The sequence below is a fragment of the Eriocheir sinensis genome, chromosome 32 (genome assembly GCF_024679095.1).
Source record: "Eriocheir sinensis breed Jianghai 21 chromosome 32, ASM2467909v1, whole genome shotgun sequence".
NCBI lineage: Eukaryota > Metazoa > Arthropoda > Malacostraca > Decapoda > Varunidae > Eriocheir > Eriocheir sinensis.
Window position 1 is genome coordinate 3093900 of NC_066540.1, and position 23350 is coordinate 3117249.

A 23350-nucleotide genomic window follows, 5' to 3' on the forward strand; every position below is an offset into this window, starting at 1 on the left:
CCAGGCTGTCGCCCCATCGGGATGGGTGAGCTGCTCAGGAGGATCATAGGCAAGGCTGTCATGGAGGTGGTGAAGGACGACGTGAGGAAGGCGGTGGGAAACCTCCAAGTGTGTGCGGGTCAGCAGGCTGGGTGTGAAGCTGCCATTCACGCCGTCAGGAAAATGTTCGAAGACCCAGAATGCGAGGCGGTGCTGATGGTGGACGCTGCAAATGCGTTCAACAACATCAATAGGGAAACAGCACTGCACAACATCAAAATCAAGTGCCCTATATTCGCCCAATATATTGAAAATACATACAAGGAACCTGCCAGACTGTTCATCAGCAGTCATAATGACCAACGACTTGGAGACCCGGTGGCCATATAATCCTCAGAGGGCACCACCCAGGGGGACCCAGTGGCCATGGCAATGTTTGCCCTGGGAATGATGAAGCTGTAGGACATCATCCGCCATGAAAACACCAACGTCAAACAGGTGGCGTATGCGGATGACCTCACCGGGGTAGGAAAGTCTGCAGACCTCAGGAAATGGTGGGACCTCGTCAATGAACACGCCACGAAGTCTGTGGTGATTGTAAAACCAGAGGCATACGATCGGGCCAAAACAGCATTCCATGGCAGTAACGTGAAACTGTCAGTGACTGGCGAAAGACACCTCGGGGCAGTCATTGGAACAGCTGAATACAGAACCGAATATGTGAAAGCAGCTGTAAAGCGCTGTGAGTCCGAACTGCAGAGGCTGAGCGAGATCGCCAAAACAGAACCGCAGGCAGCCTACGCAGCATTTACGTACGGTGTCAAGCATAAATGGAACTACCTCATGAGGACAGTTCCTGATGTTGCTCCGTTACTAAAACCTCTGGAAGATGCTATCAGGTACACCTTCATACCGGCGATGGCAAATGGGAGATGTCCCAGTGACCAGGAGAGAAGATTGCTGGAGTTGCCGCCAAGAATGGGTGGGCTCGGCATCACCAACCCGCAAAATCTGGCTGAGTCTGAATTCGGGAACTCAATCCGAATCACAGCCTCCTTGACCGGATATATTACCAATCAAAATGAAAGGGGAGAAGACAACCCTCAAGATATTAGGTCACTAAGGAATGAAATCTCCATAAACAGAGAAGAAAAACAGAGAGACACTCTGAGTGACCTAATGAGAGAACTCCCAGAAGACACAAGGAGGAGGACAGATATTGCACAGGAAGTGGGCGCTTCAAACTGGCTAACCACACTACCTATCAGGGCAAAAGGCTTCAACTTTAACAAAAAAGAATTTACTGATGCCCTTGCCCGCAGGTATGGCTGGCCAGTGGATGGGCTCCCAAACATGTGTAACTGTGGCTCACCCTTCAACCAAAATCATGCCATAACATGCAAGAGAGGAGGTTTCGTCTGCATGCGACATGATGAAGTAAGAGACGTAACAGCTCAGATGCTGAAAGAAGTCTGCCACGACGTGACTGTGGAACCCATGCTGCTCCCTCTGCAAGGCGAACACCTCGCCAGACGCACCGCTAATGTTTCGAACGAAGCACGAGTGGATGTTAGCGCCAGAGGGTTTTGGACTCGTGGACAAAGGGCATATTTTGACATAAGGATCTTTGATCCCATGGCCCATTGCCACAGAGACCTGACCCTTGATGCAGCCCACAGAAGAAACGAACAAGAGAAGAACAGAGCATATGAAGAAAGAATACAGAGTGTGGACCAGGGCTTCTTCACCCCGGTAGTATTCACGACGGCAGGAGGGATGGGACCAAGGGCGCAGAGCTTCTACGTAAGACTCGCCGAAACACTGGCGGATAAGAAACAGCAGCCAAGAAGCAGTGTGGTCGCCTGGATGAGATGCAGGCTGTCCTTCTCCCCCCTGAGGTCAGCCTTGGTCTGCCTGAGAGGAACCAGGTCACCTGCATCCAAAACCACCCGCATTGCTGACCTGGACTTTGAGGCGACGGTGGTTGATAGTCGTATCAACCACAAGCTCTGTTAGCCTAAAAATAATATGTTTAGTTAAGTCTGTACTATTAAATAAAGATGGTTGTCGGCCACAGTCATTGGAGGGGTGGGGCCATTGAATTGCTTTGTGAAAGGATATGAGAGAATATACCGCTCACAACGCAACTCTAATAGATGGAGGCCCGTTTATATAAAAAAAGTAGTACTAATAGTAGTAGTAGTAATAGTAGTAGTAGTAGTAGTAGTAGTAGTAGTAGTAGTAGTAGCAGTTGTTGTTGTTGTAGTGGTAGTAGTAGTAGTAGTAGTTGTTGTTGTTATAGTGATAGTAGTAGTAGTAGTAGTAGTAGTAGTAGTAGTACTAATAGTAATAGTAGTAGTAGTAGTAGTAGTAGTAGTAGTAGTAGTAGTAGTAGTAGTAGTAGTAGTAGTAGTAGTAGTAGTTTTTATTTTAACAACAAAGAAGACAGCTCAAGGGCTCAACAAAAGGAAACAATAACAAAAAAAAAGCCCGCAACTCGTTGCTCCTAAAAAGAATCCATAGAGGTGGCCGAAAGAGGGGTCAATTTCGGGAGGAGAGGTGTCCTGAAACCCTCCTCTTGAAAGAGTTCAACTCGTAAGCAGGAGGAAATACAGATGGAGGAAGATTGTTCCAGAGTTTACCAGCGTGAGGGATGAACGAGTAAAGATGCTGGTTAACTTGTGCGTAAGGGATTTGGACAGTAAAGGGATGAGCATGACAAGAAAGTCGTGTGCAGCGTGGCCGCGGGAGGGGGGGGAGGCATGCAGTCAGCAAGTTCAGAAGAGCAGTCAGCGTGATAATAACGATAGAAGATAGAAAGAGAGGCAACATCGCGGCGGAATTTAAGAGGTAGAAGACTATCAGTAAGAGGAGGGGAGCTGATGAGACGAAGAGTCTTAGAATCCACTCTGTCCAATAGAGCAGTGTGAGTGGAGCGCCCCCACACGTGAGATGCATACTCCATACGAGGGGGGACAAGCCCCTGTATATGGATAGCTACTTTGCGGGGAGAAGAACTGGCGGACATGATACAGAACGCCCAACCTCGAGGAAGCTGATTTAGTGAGAGAGGAGATGTGAAGTTTCCAGTTAAGATTTTGAGTTAAGGATAGACCGAGGATGTTTAGTGTTGAAGATGGTGACAGCTGAGTGGTTGGAAGATTGTGTCGAGTTAATAGGTAGAGAAATTGTTTTTTTGAGGCTGAAGGACACAAGATTCCTTTTACCCCGATCGGAAATGATAGTAAGGTCTGAGGGACAATAGGAGGCACTCCATCAGGTCCATAAGCCTTCTGAGAGTTGAGGCCAGAGAGGGCATAGAAAACATCATTCTTAAGAATCTTAATAACAGGCATGAAGGAGTCAGAGGGGGGGATGAGTAGGAGGAATAGGCCCAGATTCATCCAGAGTGGAGTTGTTACAGAAAGTATGAGTGAAGTGTTCAGCCTTAGAGATAGATGAGACGGCAGTGCTGCCGTCAGGGTTAAGAAGAGGCGGGAAAGAAGAAAAAGTGAAATTGGAGGTGATATTTTTGGCTAAGTGCCAGAAGTCTCTGGAAGAATTAGAGAAAGCAAGGTGTTGACATTTGCTATGGATAAAGGAGTTTCTGAAATGTCGAAGAATAGATTTGGCAAGATTCCGGGCGGAAATATAAAGATCATGGTTTGCGGGAGTTCGAAGGCTCTGGTACCTTTTGTGAACTGCCTCTCTTATCTTTGACAGCACGAGAACAAGCGTGATTAAACCAAGGTTTTTTAGCATGGAGAGTAGAGAAAGTACGTGGAATGTATGCCTCCATTCCAGAGACAATCACCTCTGTGATGTGCTGGGGACGCACAAAGGGGTCTCTCTCCTGGAAGCAGTAATCATTCCACGAGAAATCGGAAAAGTCCATCCTCATGTCGTCCCACCGAGCTGAAGCAAAATGCCAGAAGCATCGCCTTTTCGGTGGGTCCAGAGGATGTACAGGAGCGATAGGACAAGATACATAAATAAGGTTGTGATCGGAGGAGCCCAACGGAGAGAACAGTTTGACTGAGTAAGCTGAAGGGTTAGATTTAAGGAAGAGGTCTAGTATGTTGGGCCTGTTTCCAAGACAGTCGGGAATACATGTAGGGTGCTGAACCAACTGCTCTAGATCGTTGAGGAGAGCAAAGCTGTAGGCTTGTTCACCAGGCTGGTAAGTGAAAGAGGATGAAAGCCAAAGCTGGTGGTGAACATTGAAATCTCCTAAGATGGAGATTTCAGCGAAGGGAGAGTGGGTCAAGATGTGCTCCACTTTAGAGTTCAAATAGTCAAAGAATTTTACATAGTTAGTAGAGTTAGGTTAGAGATAAACAGCACAGATGTATCTAGTAATGGAAAGACAATGAAGTTTTAGCCATATGGTGGAAAATTCTGAAGAGTCAAGGTCGTGGGCACGAGAACAAGTGATGTCGTTGTGCACGTAGACGCAACATCCAGCTTTGGATTGAAATTTAGGATAGAGATAGTAGGAGGGAACAGAGTAGATTGATGTCAGTAGCCTCACAAACCTGTGTTTCTGTGAGGAAAAGAAGGTGAGGTTTAGAGGAGGAGAGATGGTGTTCTACAGAATGAAAATTAGAACGAGGTAGGTAAGAAAGAGGTTCGAGGAGTTATCAAGACACCTCTCAAGTCAGCCGCCAGAAGGGGAGTCCTCTCTGGGGGAATTTGTCGTCCCCTTCCCAGGCGGGGACTCCGAGGCTCTGTTATTGTAGTAGTAGTAGTAGTAGTAGTAGTAGTAGTAGTAGTAGTAGTAGTAGTAGAAGTAGTAGTATATAAGGTATATAAGGTATATAAGAAGGAGTACGTAGGAGACAAAGTAGCTGAATGTGTGAAGGAAATAGAAGCTGTGTCTGCCATTCCCAAGACTGAGCCACACGCTGCCTATTCAGCGTTCACCCACGGCATCCAACATCGGTGGACGTTCCTGGTGCGCACCATCCCCGGCATCAGTCCACTCTTCCGACCACTGGAAAATGCCGTTAAGAATGTATTCTTGCCGGCAATGGTGAAATTTCATGCTTTGGGGGAGGAGGAGAGGGATATGCTAGCACTTCCTTCAAGACTGGGTGGAATGGGGATCACCAGCCCTGAAAAGCTGGCTGATAAGGAGAACCAAAACTCCATCAGCCTTACCAGATCCCTCATCAACAGGACCATCGTTCAGGAGGCAGAGGGCGAAATAGACCAAACAAATAAGAGAAACCAAAATAAAAATCTCAGAAGAAAGGCAACAGGCCCAAAAAGACGAGCTGGACCGTCTAACACACCACCCGTCCACAGAAATGGGAAGAAAAATCCACACAGTACAGGAGGCAGGTGCCTCTAACTAGCTAACGTCATTACCAATCAGAGCAAAAGGCTTCAGCCTCAACAAACAAGAATTTGTCGACTCCGTTGCTCTCAGACATGGCTGGCCGATTGAGGGACTGCCTGATCTCTGTGCATGTGGATCACCAAATGATGTCACTCACACCATGACATGTAAAAAGGGAGGCTTCGTCTGTATTCGGCACGATGAAGTGAGGGATCTGACAGCCAGCATGCTCGGGGAGGCATGGCAAGACGTCACTACCGAGCCGGCACTGCTTTCCCTGGACGGCGAACACCTTCGGTACAGGACGGCCAACACTTTGCATGAGGCACGTTTTTTTGTTTTTTTTACAACAAAGGAGACAGTTCAAGGGCGTAAAGAAAAAAAAAAAAAAGGCCTGCTACTAACTGTTCCTGAATAGAGGTCAAAGGAGTGACCAAAAAGAGAGGTCAATTTCGGGAGGAGAGGTGTCCTGATACCCTCCTCTAGAAAGAGTTCAAGTCGTAGGCAGGAGGAATTACAGATGAAGGAAGATTGTTCCAGAGTTTACCAGCGTGAGGGATGAAAGAGTGAAGATGCTGGTTGAATCTTGCATAAGGGGTTTGGACAGTATAGGGATGAGCATGAGTAGAAAGTCGTGTGCAGCGGGGCCGCGGGAGGGGGTGGGGGCATGCAGTTAGCAAGTTCAGAAGAGCAATCAGCATGAACATATCGATAGAAGATAGAAAGAGAGGCAACATTGCGGCGGAATTTGCGAGGTAGAAGACTATCAATATGAGGAGGAGAGCTGATGAGACTAAGAGCCTTTAACTCCACTCTGTCAAAGAGAGCTCTGTGAGTGGAGCCCCCCCACACATGAGATGCATTCTCCATACAAGGGCGGACAAGGCCCCTGTAAATGGATAGCAACTGTGCGGGGGAAAAGAACTGGCGGAGACGGTACAGAACGCCCAGCCTCGAAGAAGCTGATTTAGTAAGTTAAGAGATCTGAAGTTTCCGGTTGAGATTTTGAGTTAAGGATAGACCGAGGATGTTTAGTGTTGAAGAAGGTGATAGCTGAGTGTTGTCAAAAAATAGGGGATAGTTGTTTGGAAGATTGTGTCGAGTTGATAGGTGGATAAACTGTGTTTTTGAGGCGTTGAAGGACACCAGGTTCCTCTTGCCCCAATCGGAAATAATAGTAAGGTCTGAGGCTAAGCGTTCTGTTGCCTCCAGCCTTGAATCGATAAGTTCTTGTAGGGTGGGTCTTCTATTAAAAGAAGTTGAGTAATGCAGAGTGGAGCCATCGGCGTTTTGTAAAGAAGATCATCAATGAACAACAGAAAGAGAGTGGGAGATAGGACAGAACCCTGTGGGACACCATTATTAATAGGATTAGGGGAAGAACAGTGACCGTCTACCACAGCAGAAATAGATCGGTCAGAAAGGAAACTGGAGATAAAGGTTCAGAGAGAAGGATAGAAACCGTAGGAGAGTAGTTTGGAAAGCAAAGATTTGTGCCAGACTCAATCAAAACCTTTTGATATGTCTAGCGCAATAGCAAAGGTTTCACCGAAACGGCTAAGAGAGGATGACCAAGAGTCAGTTAGGAAGGCAACGAGATCACCAGCAGAACGCCCCTTCCGGAACCCATACTGGGGATCAGATAGAAGGTCAGAAGGGGAAAGTAAAGCTATAGGACTGTAGTTTGAGGGATTGGAACCGTCACCCTTCTTAGACATAGGCTGTATGAAGGCATACTTCCAGCAGGAGGGAAAGGTAGATGTTGACAGGCAGAGGCGAAAGAGTTTGACCAGGCAGGGTGTCAGCACGGAGGCACAGTTTTTAAGGACAATAGGAGGCACTCCATCAGGTCCATAAGCCTTCTGAGGATTGAGGCCAGAGAGGGCATAGAAAACATCATTTTGAAGAATCTTTATAACAGGCATAAAAGAGTCAGAGGGGGATGAATAGGAGGAATATGCCCCGAATCGTCCAGTGGAGTTTTTACAAAAAGTTTGAGAGAAGAGTTCAGCCTTAGAGATAGATGAGACGGCAGTGTTGCCGTCAGGACTGAGGAGAGGAGGGAAAGATGAAGAAGTGAAGTTGGAGATGTTTTTGGCTAGTGGCCAAAAGTCACGGGAAGAGTTAGAAAAAGCAAAGTTTTGGCATTTTCTATTGATGAAAGAGTTTTTGGTTAGTCGGAGAATTAGATTTGGCACGATTCCGGGCAGAAATGTAAAGTTCATGGTTAGCATTAGTTCGAAGGTTCTGGTACTTTTTGTGAGCTGCCTCTCTATCTTTGACAGCACGAGAACAAGCGTGATTAAATCGAGGCTTTTTAGCATGTGGAGTAGAGAAAGTACGTGGAACGTATGCCTCCATTCCAGAGACAATCACCTCTGTGATGCGCTGAGCACGCACAGAGGGGTCTCGCTCCTGGAAGCAGTAATCATTCCTCGGGAAATCGGAAAAGTGCTTCCTCAGGGCGTCCCACCGAGCTGAAGCAAAATGCCAGAAGCATCGCCTCTTCGGTGGGTCCAAAGGGTGTACAGGAGCGATAGGACGGGATACATAAATAAGGTTGTGATCGGAGGAACCCAACGGAGAGAACAGTTTGACAGAATAAGCAGAAGGGTTTGAGGTAAGGAAGAGGTCTAGAATGTTGGGCCTGTCTCCAAGACGGTCGGGAATACGTGTAGGGTGCTGGACCAGCTGATCGTTGAGGATAGCAAAGCTGAAGGCTTGTTTACCAGGCTAGTCAGTGAAAGAGGATGAAAGCCAAAGCTGGTGGTGAACATTGAAATCTCCTAGGATGGAGATTTCAGCGAAGGGAGAGTGGGTCAAAATGTGCTCCACTTTAGAGTTCAACTAGTCAAAGAATTTTACATAGTTAGTAGAGTTAGGTGAGAGATAAACAGCACAGATTGTATATAATAATAGAATGACAATGAAGTCTTAGCCAGATGGTGGAAAATTCTGAAGAATCAAGGTTGTGGGCACGAAAGCAAGTGATGTCGTTGCGCACGTAGACGCAACATCCAGCTTTGGATTGAAATTTAGGATAGAGATAGTAGGAGGGAACAGAGTAGAGATTGCTGTCAGTAGCCTCAGAAACCTATGTTTCGGTGAGGAAGAGAAAGTGAGGCTTAAAGGAAGAAAGTTGATGACTTACATCAACTTTTTTCCTATAAACCTGTCCGTGGATTCTGGGTGCGCGGACAGTGGGCGTTCATGGACACCCGCATATTCGACCCGATTGCTGCCTGTCACCGTGAGCTGCCCCTGGAAGCCGCCCACCACAGGAACGAGCAGGAGAAGACAAGGGCAGCTTCAAAACCCTCGTCTTCACCACATCCGGCGGGATGGGTCCCAGGGCCCGATGCTTCTACGCACGACTCGCGGAACTGATCTCAGAAAAGAAGCATCAGCCTGGGAGCCACGTTATAGCCTGGATGAGGTGTCGCCTCTCGTTCTCCCTGCTCAGGTCGGCCATCCAATGTCGCCGGCGCAGTAGACACTGACCCAAAAGCCACCAACATCTCAAAAATGGACTATGAGGCCACAGTGGTGGAGAGTGACATTTGGGTGGGTCGGGAGTGACATTAGTAGGGAAGGAAAGGGGGATCTAGACGCAATAGATGATAGGGTGTTATGTATAGATTTAGTGCTAAGTAGTATTAGTGATATGGTTGGATGCCACAGTCATTAGCGAACAGAGTTGGGGCTAATGACCTCCAGCTATGGAGCCCTCCATGATTATTTATCGGGAAAATAAACATGGGTGGAGGTATCTTTTATATATAAAAAAGTAGTAGTGCTAGTAGTTGTAGTAGTAGTAGTAGTAGTAGTAGTAGTGCGCGGACCCGATGCTTCTACGCACGACGCGCGGAACTAATCTTAGAAAAGAAACATCAGCCAAGGAGCCACGTTGTCGCTTGGATGAGGTGTCGCCTCTCGTTCTCCCTGCTCAGGTCGGTCATCCTATGTCTCAGGGACACCAGATACTCTGGTCCAAAAGCCACCAACATCTCCAATATGGACTATTAGGGTGAGTAGGGAAGGAAAGGGGGATCTGGACGTAATAGATGATAGGTGATTTAGTGCTAGGTAGTATTAGTAATATGGTTGGATGCCACAGTTATTAGCGAACAGAGTTGTGGCTAATAACCTCCAAACTATGGAGCCCTCCATGACTATGTGTCGGAAAAATAAACAGGTGGAGGTATCATTTTAATATAAATATAAAAAAAAGTAGTAGTAGTAGTTGCAGTAGTAGTAGTAGTGGACGCAGTAGTTGTAATTGGTGTAATGGTTGAGGATGTTCCATTGTGGTGATGTTAGTGGTTAGTCATTTCTTATGCCTTTAAGTGTAATTTTTAGACGTTACTTAACTTCTCCTTTCCCTGCTATTTTAACTGTTCTTTTTCTTCCCTATCTGTTTCTTTATATCATCATTCTTTCCTATCTTTCTTTAATCTCCATTTCATTTCATGTTTTCTTTTTCTCTTGTATTTGTTGAATTGTTGCTGCCTTTTGTTCCCTCCCGCGCTTTTTACACATTATACTGTATTTTGAAGAAAATTTTTTTTTTTTTATTATTATTGCAGCACGCAGGTGGTGTTTTATTATGTGTGTTTGTTTGTGTGTGTGTGTGTGTGTGTGTGTGTGTGTGTGTGTGTGTGTGTGTGTGTGTGTGTGTGTGTTTAAAGTCACTTTTAAATTAAAATTCAAGAAGTGATAAACATTTTCAATGTTAATCTATTTGTACTTTAGTTGATGCATTTTTTTTTTTAATATAGCTCCTTGTGCAGCTTTTTGTTATTATTCTTTTACGTAATTTATACTTACGCACATTTTTTTGAAATCTCATAATTTGATTTTTTTAATATTTTATCGTGTGTCCCTTTTGTTTGTTTTTACATTGTGTACTTTTCTTGCGTATTTTCACGTACTGCACGTCGTTCATTTTCAACATGATTATTCTCTCTCTCTCTCTCTCTCTCTCTCTCTCTCTCTCTCTCTCTCTCTCTCTCTCTCTCTCTCTCCTTATTCTTATTCTTATTCATTACCTCATGCACCATTATGTTTTTTTTTGTCTCACAAAATTGAAAACAACAAACACTCAAGCAAAAACTTATTTTCGAGGACTCTTACGTCTCAAAAGAAAAAGAAATATTAAGCATACAACATTTGACAGAATGCTAAGCTCGCTTTTTAAAGCGTCTTCTGCTCAGTATAATGTCTTAGCACTGTACATCAATAAAAGATGAAAATATATTTGAAGAAAATAAAAAAAAGCAAATAAGTCAGAACAACGATAAGATAGGTAACGGAAACAAGAGAAATATTGAAGAAGCCCCGAAATATGTTACAGATAAAAAGGCAGTAAGAAAATAATTGATAAAGAATTTGGGAGAGAAGATTAAGAATAATATGATGAAGAAGAAGAAGCAAGAAGAAGACAAAAGAAGGAAAATAATAATAAGAAAGAAGAAGAGGAAGAAGATATGATCGAGTCTCCATATCCATAAATATTTATCCTGCTGAATGATTTGTTTATGGTAACTGGAGGAGGAGGGGGAGAGGAAAAAAAAGGAGAAGGAAGAGGAGGAAGTGGGGGAGAAGGGAAGACTGCGTCCTGTGACATAAAGTGACATGCATCATAATATCAATAACAAACACCAAATGACAGTCTCTCCTGACCTGCGACGAGTACTGCTGGGCATTAACTTCCGATTTTTTTTTTTTCGATTTTTCATGAATTTTAATGTTAAAAAATTGGAAAATGATATTTCATGGAAAAAAAAATTACGTCAAATTACGTGCCTCCAGTTATGTTTAATTATTACTTGTTGGAGTTATCATTCTTATTATCATTCTTCTTCTTCTCCTCTTTACTATTATTATTATTATTATTATTATTATTATTATTATTATTATAATTATCATTGTTATTACTATTATTATTATTATTATTATTATTATTATTATTATTATTATTATTATATTATTGTTATTATAATTATTATTTTATAATCATTATCATTAACATTACGTCATTATTTTTTATCCTCGACATCATTATCACCGTCACCATTCCTCCCCGCCCCGTAACCCCGCGCTGCTCCCCCACAGCTGGATCAACCACAACCGCGTCACCATGAAGAGCAGGAAGGTCAGCGCCAACGCCTGCGACGTCACCGAGCTGTGAGTTTTCCTTGCCTTGCTTGTAGGCCTCTTCCGCTCTCTTTGCCTCTCTTTTTTTCTCCTTTTTTCTTTTTCTTTTTCTTCTTCGTCTGGATTTCATCATTCTCACTCTCTTAAAAAGTTGTCTGCTATATCATCTAACCTACACTTTGACAATTAATTTTTCGCATGAATAATTCTCTCTCTCTCTCTCTCTCTCTCTCTCTCTCTCTCTCTCTCTCTCTCTCTCTCTCTCTCTCTCTCTCTTAGGAATTCATTGCGCTGCGTGGTCCAAAATTATGCATTTCCGATACAGAAATGATAAAGGAGAGAGAGAGAGAGAGAGAGAGAGAGAGAGAGAGAGAGAGAGAGAGAGAGAGACGGTATGACTCATTTTCAGGTGCTGTTAATTGTGTTGGGCCATTCGCCCTTCTTAGTCACTATTGAGCCTTGTATTTATTCGTGTGTGTATGTGTGTGTGTGTGTGTGTGTGTGTGTGTGTGTGTGTGTGTGTGTGTGTGTGTGTGTGTGTGTGTGTGTGTGTGTGTGTGTGTGTGAGAGAGAGAGAGAGAGAGAGAGAGAGAGAGAGAGAGAGAGAGAGAGAGAGATCGTCACATCTAAACACACCACTCCTGTCTCGTTCCTCAGGTGGATGGAAGGGAATCGTGTGGTGCTCTCAAAAGGAGCCTTCAGAGGATTCATAAACCTTGAAACTTTGTGAGTATATGGTTCTAAACTCCTTCCCTTCCTCCTCCTCCTCCTCCTCCTCCTTTTCCTCCTCTTCCTCCTCCTGCTCCTCCTCCTCCTCCTCCTCCTCTTCTTTCCCGTACCTCTCCTCATCCAGCAAGTCAGTCACGTTGGCTCCAGAAAGGGTAACCATACGTACAAAATGTATGCATATTTCAAAGTTTCCTGCCCATGGCGGCCATTTAGTTAACTAGCTTCTTCATTATTTCATCCCATTCTCTTCTGAACTCTTGAACATGATTCCTTCGTCTGTATTTCCGGTTACCAATGACCTAAACGCTTTCAAGAGAGGAGTATGCAGACTCCTCTCGAGTCTTTTTTTGAACTAATTCTTTCAGATTTTCTTCCACTTCTCCTTTAGGGGAGCAATAGTCCATCAACCTCTTCCTGTTGCTTTCTTTTCCTTTCGCCGGTGTAACAGAAAATATGGTTCTCTCTCTCTCTCTCTCTCTCTCTCTCTCTCTCTCTCTCTCTCTCTCTCTCTCTCTCTTTCCTCCACAACCACCCCACCCCACCCCCCGAGCCACGCCCCGGCCCGCCATCCCCCTTATCTCCCTTCTTCCCCATAAAGGTTCCACGCCTGGGCATCAGGCCAGCAGTGAAAGTGGCAGGGATGTTGTATTCGTATTCGGTATTCCTATTCGAATTCCGTATTTGCTTATTCGTATTCATTTGCGAATAATTATTGATAATTGATAATTATTGATTGAAATCAAAGCACTTTCATTCGTATTCACATACAACGGAAAAGTATTCGTATTCTGCGAATAATCTGACGAATGCTACAACATAATCATCAGCAGCTTTGGCTTTCATCCTCTTTCACTGACCAGCCTGGTGAACAAGCCTACAACTTTGCTATCCTCAATGACCTGAAGCAGTTGGTTCAGCACCCTACACGTATTCCCGGCCGTCTTGGAGACAGGCCCAACATACTAGGGGCCGTATGCTCGTCCACCGATGTTTTCCTTCTTAGCGGTGATGCCAGATCAAAACCTTCTGTGAAACACTCTTATCTGGTAATATCTGGTACTACTGCTATGACTGCTTGGTCTCCCTCAGATTTCTGCGCCGCAACAGAATCACAGACGTCGAGGATCGCGCTTTTGAGACCCTGAAGAAACTGAAGGACCTGTGAGTATCGTGTTGTATCCAGTTCTTTCAATTTACACCTTGTGCCTCTCTGCCTTTCACTTTGCCCCAACCCCAGTATATATTTTGCATACATCTAGTCCTCTTCTGGCTCTGGCTCTCTGATATTAATCGTAGTTTCTCTCTTTTGGTTTTCTCTCTTGGTTCTTGCAAATTTCCTTTCAATTATGATATTATTAATCAAACACACACACACACACACACACACACACACACACACACACACACACACACACACGATGAATGTTGAGATTTTCATGTAACAATCTACAGAAGTTTTCTTAAAAGTCATTAATATTCCATTTAGTAATCTGTACTTCAGAAGAAGAAAGAGAAGGAGATAGAATAAACGAATGGAACCTGAAAAAAACTGTAATCATTGGGAAGTATAAAACAAAGAATTTAAGGAGGGGAAGGAGAAAGAAAAAGAGGAGTAGTATGGAGGAGGAAATATAACATTAATAATGTTAAAAAGTTGCGAAGAAAGGAACGACCAGTGAAGTAAATCTAAAGTGTTTTTTTGGAATAATAGTTTTGATATACAGAAATTAACATTGAGGAAAAAAAAACTCGTGAAGAAGGATAGATTGGTGGAATGATTGTTGGAAAGGTGAAGACAAGTAAACAGAAGGAGATAATACAAAATAATCAAGATGAGGTGGAGGAATATGAAATTTATACACACCTGATAAAAAAAAAAAAGAGATAAACCAAATACTACCATCATTGTTTTCCTTTCAGTGAACTCAACTTTAACTTGATTCGACACCTTCGCGCAGACAGCTTCGTGGGACTACACTCTCTCGCCAGCCTGTGAGCACGCGCGTGTGTATGTGTGTGTATGTGTGTGTGTGTGTGTGTGTGTGTGTGTGTGTGACTAATATACTAATGATTTTTTTTGTGTATTTTGATCTTGTTCTTTTGCTTCATTTTCTTGCTTTGATTGTTTTAATTCTCTTTTTCTTACTTTCCTCTTTGGTTAAACCAATTTAAACTTCTAAGTGTTTCTTCGCCGAATTGATTTTTTTCCGCTTTTTACCTTGCTTTCTCTTCCTTTCCTCTCCATCTTCTTTTCCTCCGTTTCCTTCTCCTTCCAGTATCATGGTTATGTTCCGTCGTATTATTTTACCACCGCGTGTTTCCTCTTTCATCACCTTATCGCTCTTTCATCCTCTTCGTCTTCTTTTTATACTCTCCCTTCCTCCATTGTATCCCTCTTTCTCTGCCTTCTTCCTTTTTCCTTTCTCCAGTTACCTTTCACTATAGACAGTAATTCTTCTTCGGTCTCTTTGTCAGACCTTCACCTTCTACCTTCCATAAAACCCTTTCTTCACCTCTTTCTTTTAAATGTATTCTTGCATTCCGATTTTTTCTAACTGTTCGATCTACCTCTTCCATTCCTTCATCCTTACCTTGTTTACGCCTATTTCATTTTTTTTTATTCTTCCATTTCTTCCTTTCCTTTGTTCATCTTTTCTTTCACCTTCGCTCACGTAATCCTCCTCCTCAATATTTTTTTTTCACTCTGCTCGTCTTTCTACTCATATACTCTTTTTTTGCGCCCCTCTACCCTCCCTCGACATTCATGCCCATTTCCTTTTTTTTTATTTACTTACTAACCGGCTCTTTTTATCCACTTCCATTTCTTCTCTTTTTCTCTACACTCCTTTCTCTTCTCCCGTAGGTTCCCCCATTTTATTCATAGCACTTTTGTCTTCCGTCACCTTTTTGCCCGACCTCTTTCTCCGTTTCCCCCCACCCTCTCCGACAATCCGTAGTGATGTTGTAAGCTTGCCTAGCTACGAATCTTTTTTTTTTTGTGTTTGTTTTTTACAACAAAGGAGACATCTCAAGGGCACACAAAAAAAGGAGACAATAGTAAAAAAAAAGCCTGCTGCTCGCTGCAATCAAAAGAGGTGGCCGAAAGAGAGGTTAATTTTGGGTGGAGAGGTGTCCTGATACCCTTCTCTGCGTACAGCTCCCCAGTTGTTCAACATCTCTTTCGGTCTAGTCGAAAAATGAATACCTGGGAAAACTTGGAGAAGGTAAACTGCCGTGACCCGGATGTCACATATGCCCAATGTCCCGGGTTAATGGGATCTTACCCAGCAAAGGCCCAAGGTCTCTCTCTCTCTCTCTCTCTCTCTCTCTCTCTCTCTCTCTCTCTCTCTCTCTCTCTCTCCTTCCCTCATCTTTATCCCCATCTTCCTTCCCTTTATCCCGTACCTTAGGCCTTCTGTCCTCCATTTCACACTCTAATCTCCACGGCCTTCCCATCTTGATCCTGCCCCTTCCTCCCTTTTTCTCGTAACTTAATTATTAAGCCTTCGCCTCATATCCTTCCCCGCAGGAACTTGGACAACAACCCGCTGCTCACCGTCCACACCTCCGCCTTCAGGCCTCTCGTCAACCTCGTCAGCTTGTGAGTATAAGCTTGAAAATAGGTGTACAAGATGAGGCAGGTGTGTGAGAGAAGAGGCGTGTAAGGACATGTGTGTGGACGACATATTTGTCGCTATAAATATGAGGCAGGAATGTCGTGACAGATGTGTGCAAGGACAGATGTCTCGTGATAGTCGTTGTGAGGGGGCAAGTGTGTTGTGACAGGTGTGTTAAAGGGCAGAACAGGTGTCATGACAAGAATGTGGGAGGGTAGGTGTGTCATGACAGGTGTGTGGGAGGGTAGGTGTGCCGTGACAGGTATGTGGGAGGGTTGGTGTGTTATGACAGGTGTACCTTTAACTACTACAAAGTGCAAGGCTACGGTCTTCACAGTGTCATTCTTTAGCTCATTTACTAAGATTTGTTGATACATTTTAAGTCTTGGCTTAGTCATAATGTGTACTGTGTTTCATTTCATCTGTCCACCAACACAGTGGGAATTTTGATAGATGTGGCACCTGCGCATTTGTAGTTCATGAATACGTGAAAATCAACTGTTGTGATAGACATTTAAACTTATATTTCAATAATATATTTGAATGTTTATGTATACAAAAAAATAACTCAGTCGTTTACATCGATAATCTAACATACAAGCACACGAAAAGACAAGCTTGAATCAAGTAACTTAGTCACATCGTGCTCGAACGATCTTTGTTTTTTTAAAGTTCATTGATTGATAGCTCATTTCAGGTATATTAAAAGACATCTGGCTCTGCACGTGCAAATAACGGGTATCTTCATAATTTACTGCATGTAAATAACAATTAATAACCGAAATAACATGAAATAGTAAGTAGTACCTGTTGAATGCGATGCTAGGCTATTTCGAGCATTAGGCTACCCATGCTGTTTACATGCAACTCATCAAAATTCCTTACGTATAGACACTTGCAGAGTCAGATGTCACTTTATGTACCTGAATGAGATGAAAGATGGGTATCTAAAAGGCTATGAATCGTTCGAGTATGATCAGACTGTACTGTTTGATAATACAAGTTGTTCTTTCGTGTGCTTGTATGGTAGATTATCGATGCAAATCGGCACGTTTGTGGTCCATATAAGGTAACTTGTTTTTTTTTGTATATACAAGCATTTAAATATATCACTGAAAATATAAAGTAGATGTTCACGCAATCACGAGCTAACAATGCGCCAGGTGCCACATCTACGTTCGCGAGTGAACAAACTGAATGAAACTGACTATAGTGATGCTACGTAGTCATAACGTAAACAGTGACTTAAGACAAGAATTTTTCTTCTCTTCCATCGTGCTATCATTAATTCTGAAATATATTTCCATTATTTGTGGGTAATACACTAATAAATAGCCATAAGGAAGAGCGATTATAAGAATAACTACATTTATATACTAACAGTGTTGACACAGGTATTAAAAAGCGAGAGATAGTAGACTATGTCACGGCTAACAGAATTTGCCGCAGGTTAGATCTAGTAAACAACAGCCAATGAACGGCCCAGAGACCATCACCCAAGGAATTCCTAACCCTTCCACACCTGACAGCCTTTTAGCACATTTCCTTATTTCCTTTCTCGCACCTTACCTTTCACACCTTCCCTTTCCCACACCTCTCCTTACCCTTTCACCCATTCCCTTCCACACACATGTTTTAACCCTTCTACACCTTCCCTTTCCAACTCCTTTTCTTACCTTTCCACCCCTTCCCTTCCACAGACATGTTTAACCCTTCACACCTTCCTTTCCCAACACCTTTTATTACCCTCCCGCACTTTCCCTTCCACACACCTGTTCTCGGCTCCCCAGGTGGATGGACAATCTGGAGCTGAGTTCGGAGCTGCTGGCCAACATCTCCACCGAACTCCACCACGAGTCCCGCACCGCCAACCTCACCCACGTGTAAGTGGTTGCAAGTGGATGGGAGTGGAGAGGATGTGTTAGCCAACTCGTACGCACAATTCCTGTTAGCACTCATAAAAAAAAAAAAATCTACCCAAAAAATAAGCTGCGGCATAAAGACGATCTACTGCCAATATTGAAAGTGTTTATCGGTCCTAAACTTGACATTTTCTATACCTGCTCAATATATCCAGTTTTTCATATGAGTACTAATTGGAATGCTGCGTACAAATTAGCAAGCAAACAGTGCGTGGATAACTGAACGAAAGGAGGAGCAATAGTGTGGAGGGGAAATGGAGGACGAGAGGAGGATGGGGGACTGGAAGAGAGGGAAACAGAAAGGGGGTAAGGGAAACCTGGATAGGGACAGAGGGAAATGGGGAACTGAATGAACGTAAAAAAAATTAAGGAGAGATATGGGAAAAAGGAAGGGAGAGAAAATGCGTGGAGTGGATTCGTGGGGAATGGGAGGAGCAAAAAGGGAATGCCGGAAGGGTTGTAAAAGGGAAAAGGAAGAAGGAAGAGAAGCGTGTTCAAAACTAGTGTGATGAAGAGAGAGAGAGAGAGAGAGAGAGAGAGAGAGAGAGAGAGAGAGAGAGAGAGCTATTGTTGGCATTTTTCACTAACTTTGGCAACAATTCTCTGGTTATAATTTGTTCCCCCACGACGACCTCTGAAGGAAAGTTTGTGGGGGTAGAGGAAAACGGTAAATAATAAAATTACGAAAATGGCAGGAGATAGAAAATGGGAAGGGGCAAATGGAATTATATGAAACAGAGGAAGGACAGACGTTGGACTGAGACTAGAGGGAAGGGTGAAGACACGTGATGGGTAAGAAGGGAGAGGAGAGGAGAGGACAAAGAAGGGAAGATATCATGAAGAGATGAGTGAGGGAAAGGAGGGAAGGATGTGGCAAACAGTAGTTCAACAAAGTGAGTGTTTATTCTATTTGTTTTACTATATTTTACTTTACTCTTATAGTATATTTATAATTTGTGTAAGTGGCTTTATTTATTTATTTTATAAGAAAGGAGACAGCTCAAGGGCACAAAAAAAGGAAACATTAAAAAAAGCCCTCTACTCACTGCTCTAAAAAGAATCCAATGAGGTGGCCGAAAGAAAGGTCAATTTTGGGAGGAGAGATGTCCTGATACCCTCCTCTTGAAAGAGTTCAAGTAGTAGGCAGGAGGAAATACAGATGAAGGAAGATTGTTCCAGAGTTTACCAGCGTGAGGGATCAAAGAGTGAAGATACTGGTTAACTCTTGCATAAGGGGTTTGGACAGTATAGGGATAAGAACATAAGAACATAAGGACGTAGGAGTCTGCAAAAGGCTGGTAGGCCTGTACAAGGCAGCTCCTTTGAACCTAAGCTCCCGTGTATCTAACCCCACCTAATATCGCTGTCCATGAATTTATCTAATATATTTTTGAATGTGACAATTGTATTGGCACTCACCACATGACTGCTAAGCCTATTCCACTCATCCACCACCCTGTTAGTAAACCAATGTTTGCCTATGTCCCTGTTGAATCTGAATTTATCCAGTTTAAACCCATTACTTCGTGTCCTACCCGGCTCTCTTACCAACAAAACCTTATGAATATCCCCCTTATTAATTAAAGCCCATCCATTTATAAACCTCGATCATGTCTCCACGCACCCTTCGCCTTTCTCAACCCCTGAATCATCTTAATCCTCCTCCTCTGCACCGATTCAAACATTTTGATATCCATTCTATAGTAAGGTGACCAGAACTGAACCGCATAGTCAAGATGAGGTCTAACTAATGCTAAATATAGTTTGAGGAAGACTTCGGCGCTTTTGTTGCTTACGCTCCTTGAAATAAATCCCAGTACCCTATTTGATCGATTTCTAGCTTGAATGCATTGTGCCCTTGGACGGAGATCCTGAGACAGAGCTCATTTAGACCCCTAAACCTCTCTCGCACTCAGACCTGCTTATGAGAGTGTCATTTAACGCTATAAGCTCCGACGTTTTCAAATTTTCGCGCTCGTAACACCTAGCATTGTACTCATTTTTCTGAACAACGGTAACGCTCATCAACACTAAGTACTGGTACCGAATCAATAGTGTAAAACAATAGTAAATAATGAGTGAAAAGAAGCTAGTGGAAAGTAAAAAAGGGTATAAACGGAGGCAACTCTCTTTCCCTCCCTCCCTCCCTCCCTCCCTTCCTACCTACCTTCCTCCCTCCTTCCCTCCCTCCCTCTGTCGCTTGTCTCAGGTTTGGAGGAAGAATAAATACATCTCCACTCGCAAAACAAATATCGTACACACGCATCATTTATGAATACCTCGCTGTTAATTTTCTTCCTCTTCTTCTTCTTCCTTTTCTTCTTTCATTTCCTCTTCCTCTTCTTTTTCTTCTTCCTCTTCTTCTTCCTCTTCCTCTTCCTCTTCTTCCTCTTCTTCTTCTTCTTCCTCTTCGTCTTCTTCTTCCTCTTCTTCTTTCTCTTCTTCTTCTTTTTCCTCTTCTTCTTCTTCTTCTTCTTCCTCTTCTTCCTTCTCTTCCTTCTCTTCCTCTTCTTCCTCATCTTCGTCCTCTTCCTCTTCTTCCTCCTACTCTTCCTCTTCTTCCTACTCTTCCTCTTCTTCCTTCTCTTCCTTCTCTTCCTCTTCTTCCTACTCTTCCTCTTCTTCCTCCTCTTCCTTTTCTCCCTCCTCTTCCTCTCCTTCCTCCTCTTCCTCCTCTTCCTCTTCTTCTTCCTCTTCCTCCTCTTCTTCCTCTTCTTCTTCTTCTTCTTCTTCTTCTTCTTCTTCTTCCTCCTCTTCCTCTTCTTCCTCCTCTTCCTCTTTTTCCTCTTCTTCTTCCTCCTCTTCCTCATCTTCCTCCTCTTCCTCTTCTTCCTCCTCTTCCTACTCTTCTTCCTCCTCTTCATCCTCTTCTTCCTCCTCTTCCTCTTCTTCCTCCTCTTCCTCTTCTTCCTCCTCTTCCTCCTCTTCCTCTTCTTCCTCCTCTTCCTCTTCTTCCTCCTCTTCCTTTTCTTCCTCCTCTTCCTCTTCTTCGTCCTCTTCCTCTTCCTCCTCTTCTTCCTCCTCCTCTTATTCCTCCTCTTATTCCTTCTCCTCTTCTTTTTCCTCCTCTTCCTTTTCCACTTCCTCTTATTCTTCTTCCTCCTCTTCCTCCTCCTCTTCCTCTTCCTCTTCTTCCTCCTCTTCCTCTTCCTCCGCTTCCTCTTCTTCCTCCTCTTCCTACTATTCTTCCTCCTCTTCTTCCTCCTCTTCCTCCTCTTCTTCCTCTTCTTCCTCCTCTTCCTCTTCTTCCTCCTCTTCCTCTTCTTCCTCCTCTTCCTCTTCTTCCTCCTCTTCCTCTTCCTCTTCCTCCTCCTCTTCTTCCTCCTCCTCCTCTTCCTCCTCCGGCTCCGGCCTCCGGCTTGGTAGGCTGCTTAACGAGGAGGTACCAAAGTATCGTAAACAACCAACCAGTAGAGCCCGCCCATCATACACCAACGCCCCCAACAGAAAACACACGCAGACACCGGACTACTGTGCCTCGAAGCACTGAAGTCAAGAAGGACATTTGTGTCCTATACACCAACGCGCGGAGCTTAATACCCAAACGGGATGAGTTACTTGCCTACGTTGAGGTAGAAAGTCCGGACGTGATTGCCATCACCGAAACGTGGGCCACCTCTGACCACCTAATGACCGAATTCTCAATTCCGGGATACGAGAGCTTCTACAAAAACAGACTTCATAAGAAAGGAGGAGGTTTTATCTGTTACGTCAAGAACAAATACCCTGCCGTGGAAATAAACAAAGAAGACTCTGAGAAACATGGCACTGTATATGTTGAAGTGGAGACTAGCAAGCACAACAAAATAACGATTGGAACCGTTTACAGACCTCCAAAGCAACAAGAAGCGGACGACGAAGCGCTGTACGAAGAAATCCACACCGTAACGCAAAACAAACAATCAGTCATTATCGGGGACTTTAACTGTGCCAACATTGACTGGACCACAATGATTGGAGATCGGGAGGGTAACAGATTGCTCGAAATGTTAGATTCACTTTTCTTACTCAGATTGTTACCCAACCGACAAGGGAAATAACTTATTAGACCTAGTACTCGTGAGTGATTCAGATCTCACACGTGAATGTCAAGTCGGCGAAAAACTGGATGGTTGCGACCATCACCTAATCCGCCTAAAGATCAGAATAGACCATGAACTCACCGAAAACACGTCCAAGATTCCAGACAACAAAAGAGCCAATTTTAATTCCGCTCGTGAGCTGCTAACCCAGACAACTTGGGAACCCATTACCTACACTCCTGTGGACGGAGCGTGGAATGGCTTCAAGACCAAACTCCTGGAGGTAGAAAGAACAACTGTTCCCATGAAGACAAGGATAACAAATAATGCCACAGGCCCACCATGGATGACTACCCAGGTTCGACGGGTGATTAATTTAAAGAAGAGAAAATACAACTTGCTCAAGGAAAACGGCACTGACGAGGCACGCGAACAGTACCATCAAAGCCTCAGAGCTAGCAGAACTCTCATTCGCCAGCGTAAACGCGACTATGAAAAGCAAATTGCACGCGAAGCCAAGTCCAACCCGAAAAAGTTCTTCACGTATATAAGAACCAAAAAGAAGACAAAGAGCAATATCGGTCCCTTAAAAGATGAAAGTGACGTACTAACACAGGACAGTAGACAAATGGTCAAAATCCTAAACAGAAACTTCGCGTCTGTGTTCACGATCGAGAATACCCAGTCCGTACCCGAGAGCCCTACCCCACCGATGGGAATCACTCCCCTAGAAATTGGCACAATCGACGAACGGGATGTGAAAAAGTACCTAGACAAACTCGAGACAAACAAGTCCACCGGACCCGACGACTTGTCACCCAGGCTGCTCAAGGAACTCAAGCAGCAAATCCTCAAGCCACTCACCACCATCTACAATCTGTCACTACAACAAAACAAAGTCCCAAAAGACTGGAAACAAGCGAATGTAACTCCGATCTACAAAAATGGAGACAAAAGTGTGGCCTTAAACTACAGACCAATCAGCCTGACCTCTGTGGCGGGAAAAATCCTCGAGAAGATCATCAGAGACAAACTCGTTAGATTCCTTGAAGACAACAACATAATTTCCGATGCTCAGCACGGTTTCAGGAACAAGCGCTCATGCTTAACCAATTTATTGGACTTCTTCCAAGGTATCTATGAAAACTGGGATATTCATATCCCCAGCGATGCTATATATCTAGACTTTCAGAAAGCCTTTGACAAAGTGCCACACGAAAGACTCCTCAAGAAACTCAAGTCGGCAGGATTAGGAGGCAATCTGACAGCGTGGATCAAGGACTGGCTCACTGGAAGAAAACAACGAGTTGTACTCAACGGACAGGCCTCCGAGTGGCTCCTGGTCACAAGTGGAGTGCCACAGGGGTCAGTTCTGGGACCCATACTTTTCATCATATATATCAACGACCTAGAACTAGGATTGAAATCCAATCTTTCAAAATTTGCCGACGACACAAAGGTGGGTGGGAAGACCCTCACAACGGCAGACTGCGAAATTATCCAGAGAGACCTGGACCAGATCACTCGGTGGTCAGAAGAATGGCAGATGTCCTTCAACACTACCAAATGTAAAGTAATGCATAT

The 23350-nt window shown here is 43.9% G+C and overlaps 1 protein-coding gene across 1 annotated transcript in view; it reads left to right on the forward strand.

The window, feature by feature from the left end:
- LOC127006410 (relaxin receptor 2-like) overlaps positions 1 to 23350 on the forward strand; it is a 147676-nt gene that overhangs the window by 73917 nt on the left and 50409 nt on the right. Inside the window, exons 8-13 of the mRNA XM_050876364.1 lie at positions 11435 to 11506; positions 12134 to 12202; positions 13295 to 13366; positions 14126 to 14197; positions 15735 to 15806; positions 17613 to 17705. Coding sequence (XP_050732321.1) covers positions 11435 to 11506; positions 12134 to 12202; positions 13295 to 13366; positions 14126 to 14197; positions 15735 to 15806; positions 17613 to 17705 — 450 coding nt within the window. The remainder of the gene's footprint in view (positions 1 to 11434; positions 11507 to 12133; positions 12203 to 13294; positions 13367 to 14125; positions 14198 to 15734; positions 15807 to 17612; positions 17706 to 23350) is intronic.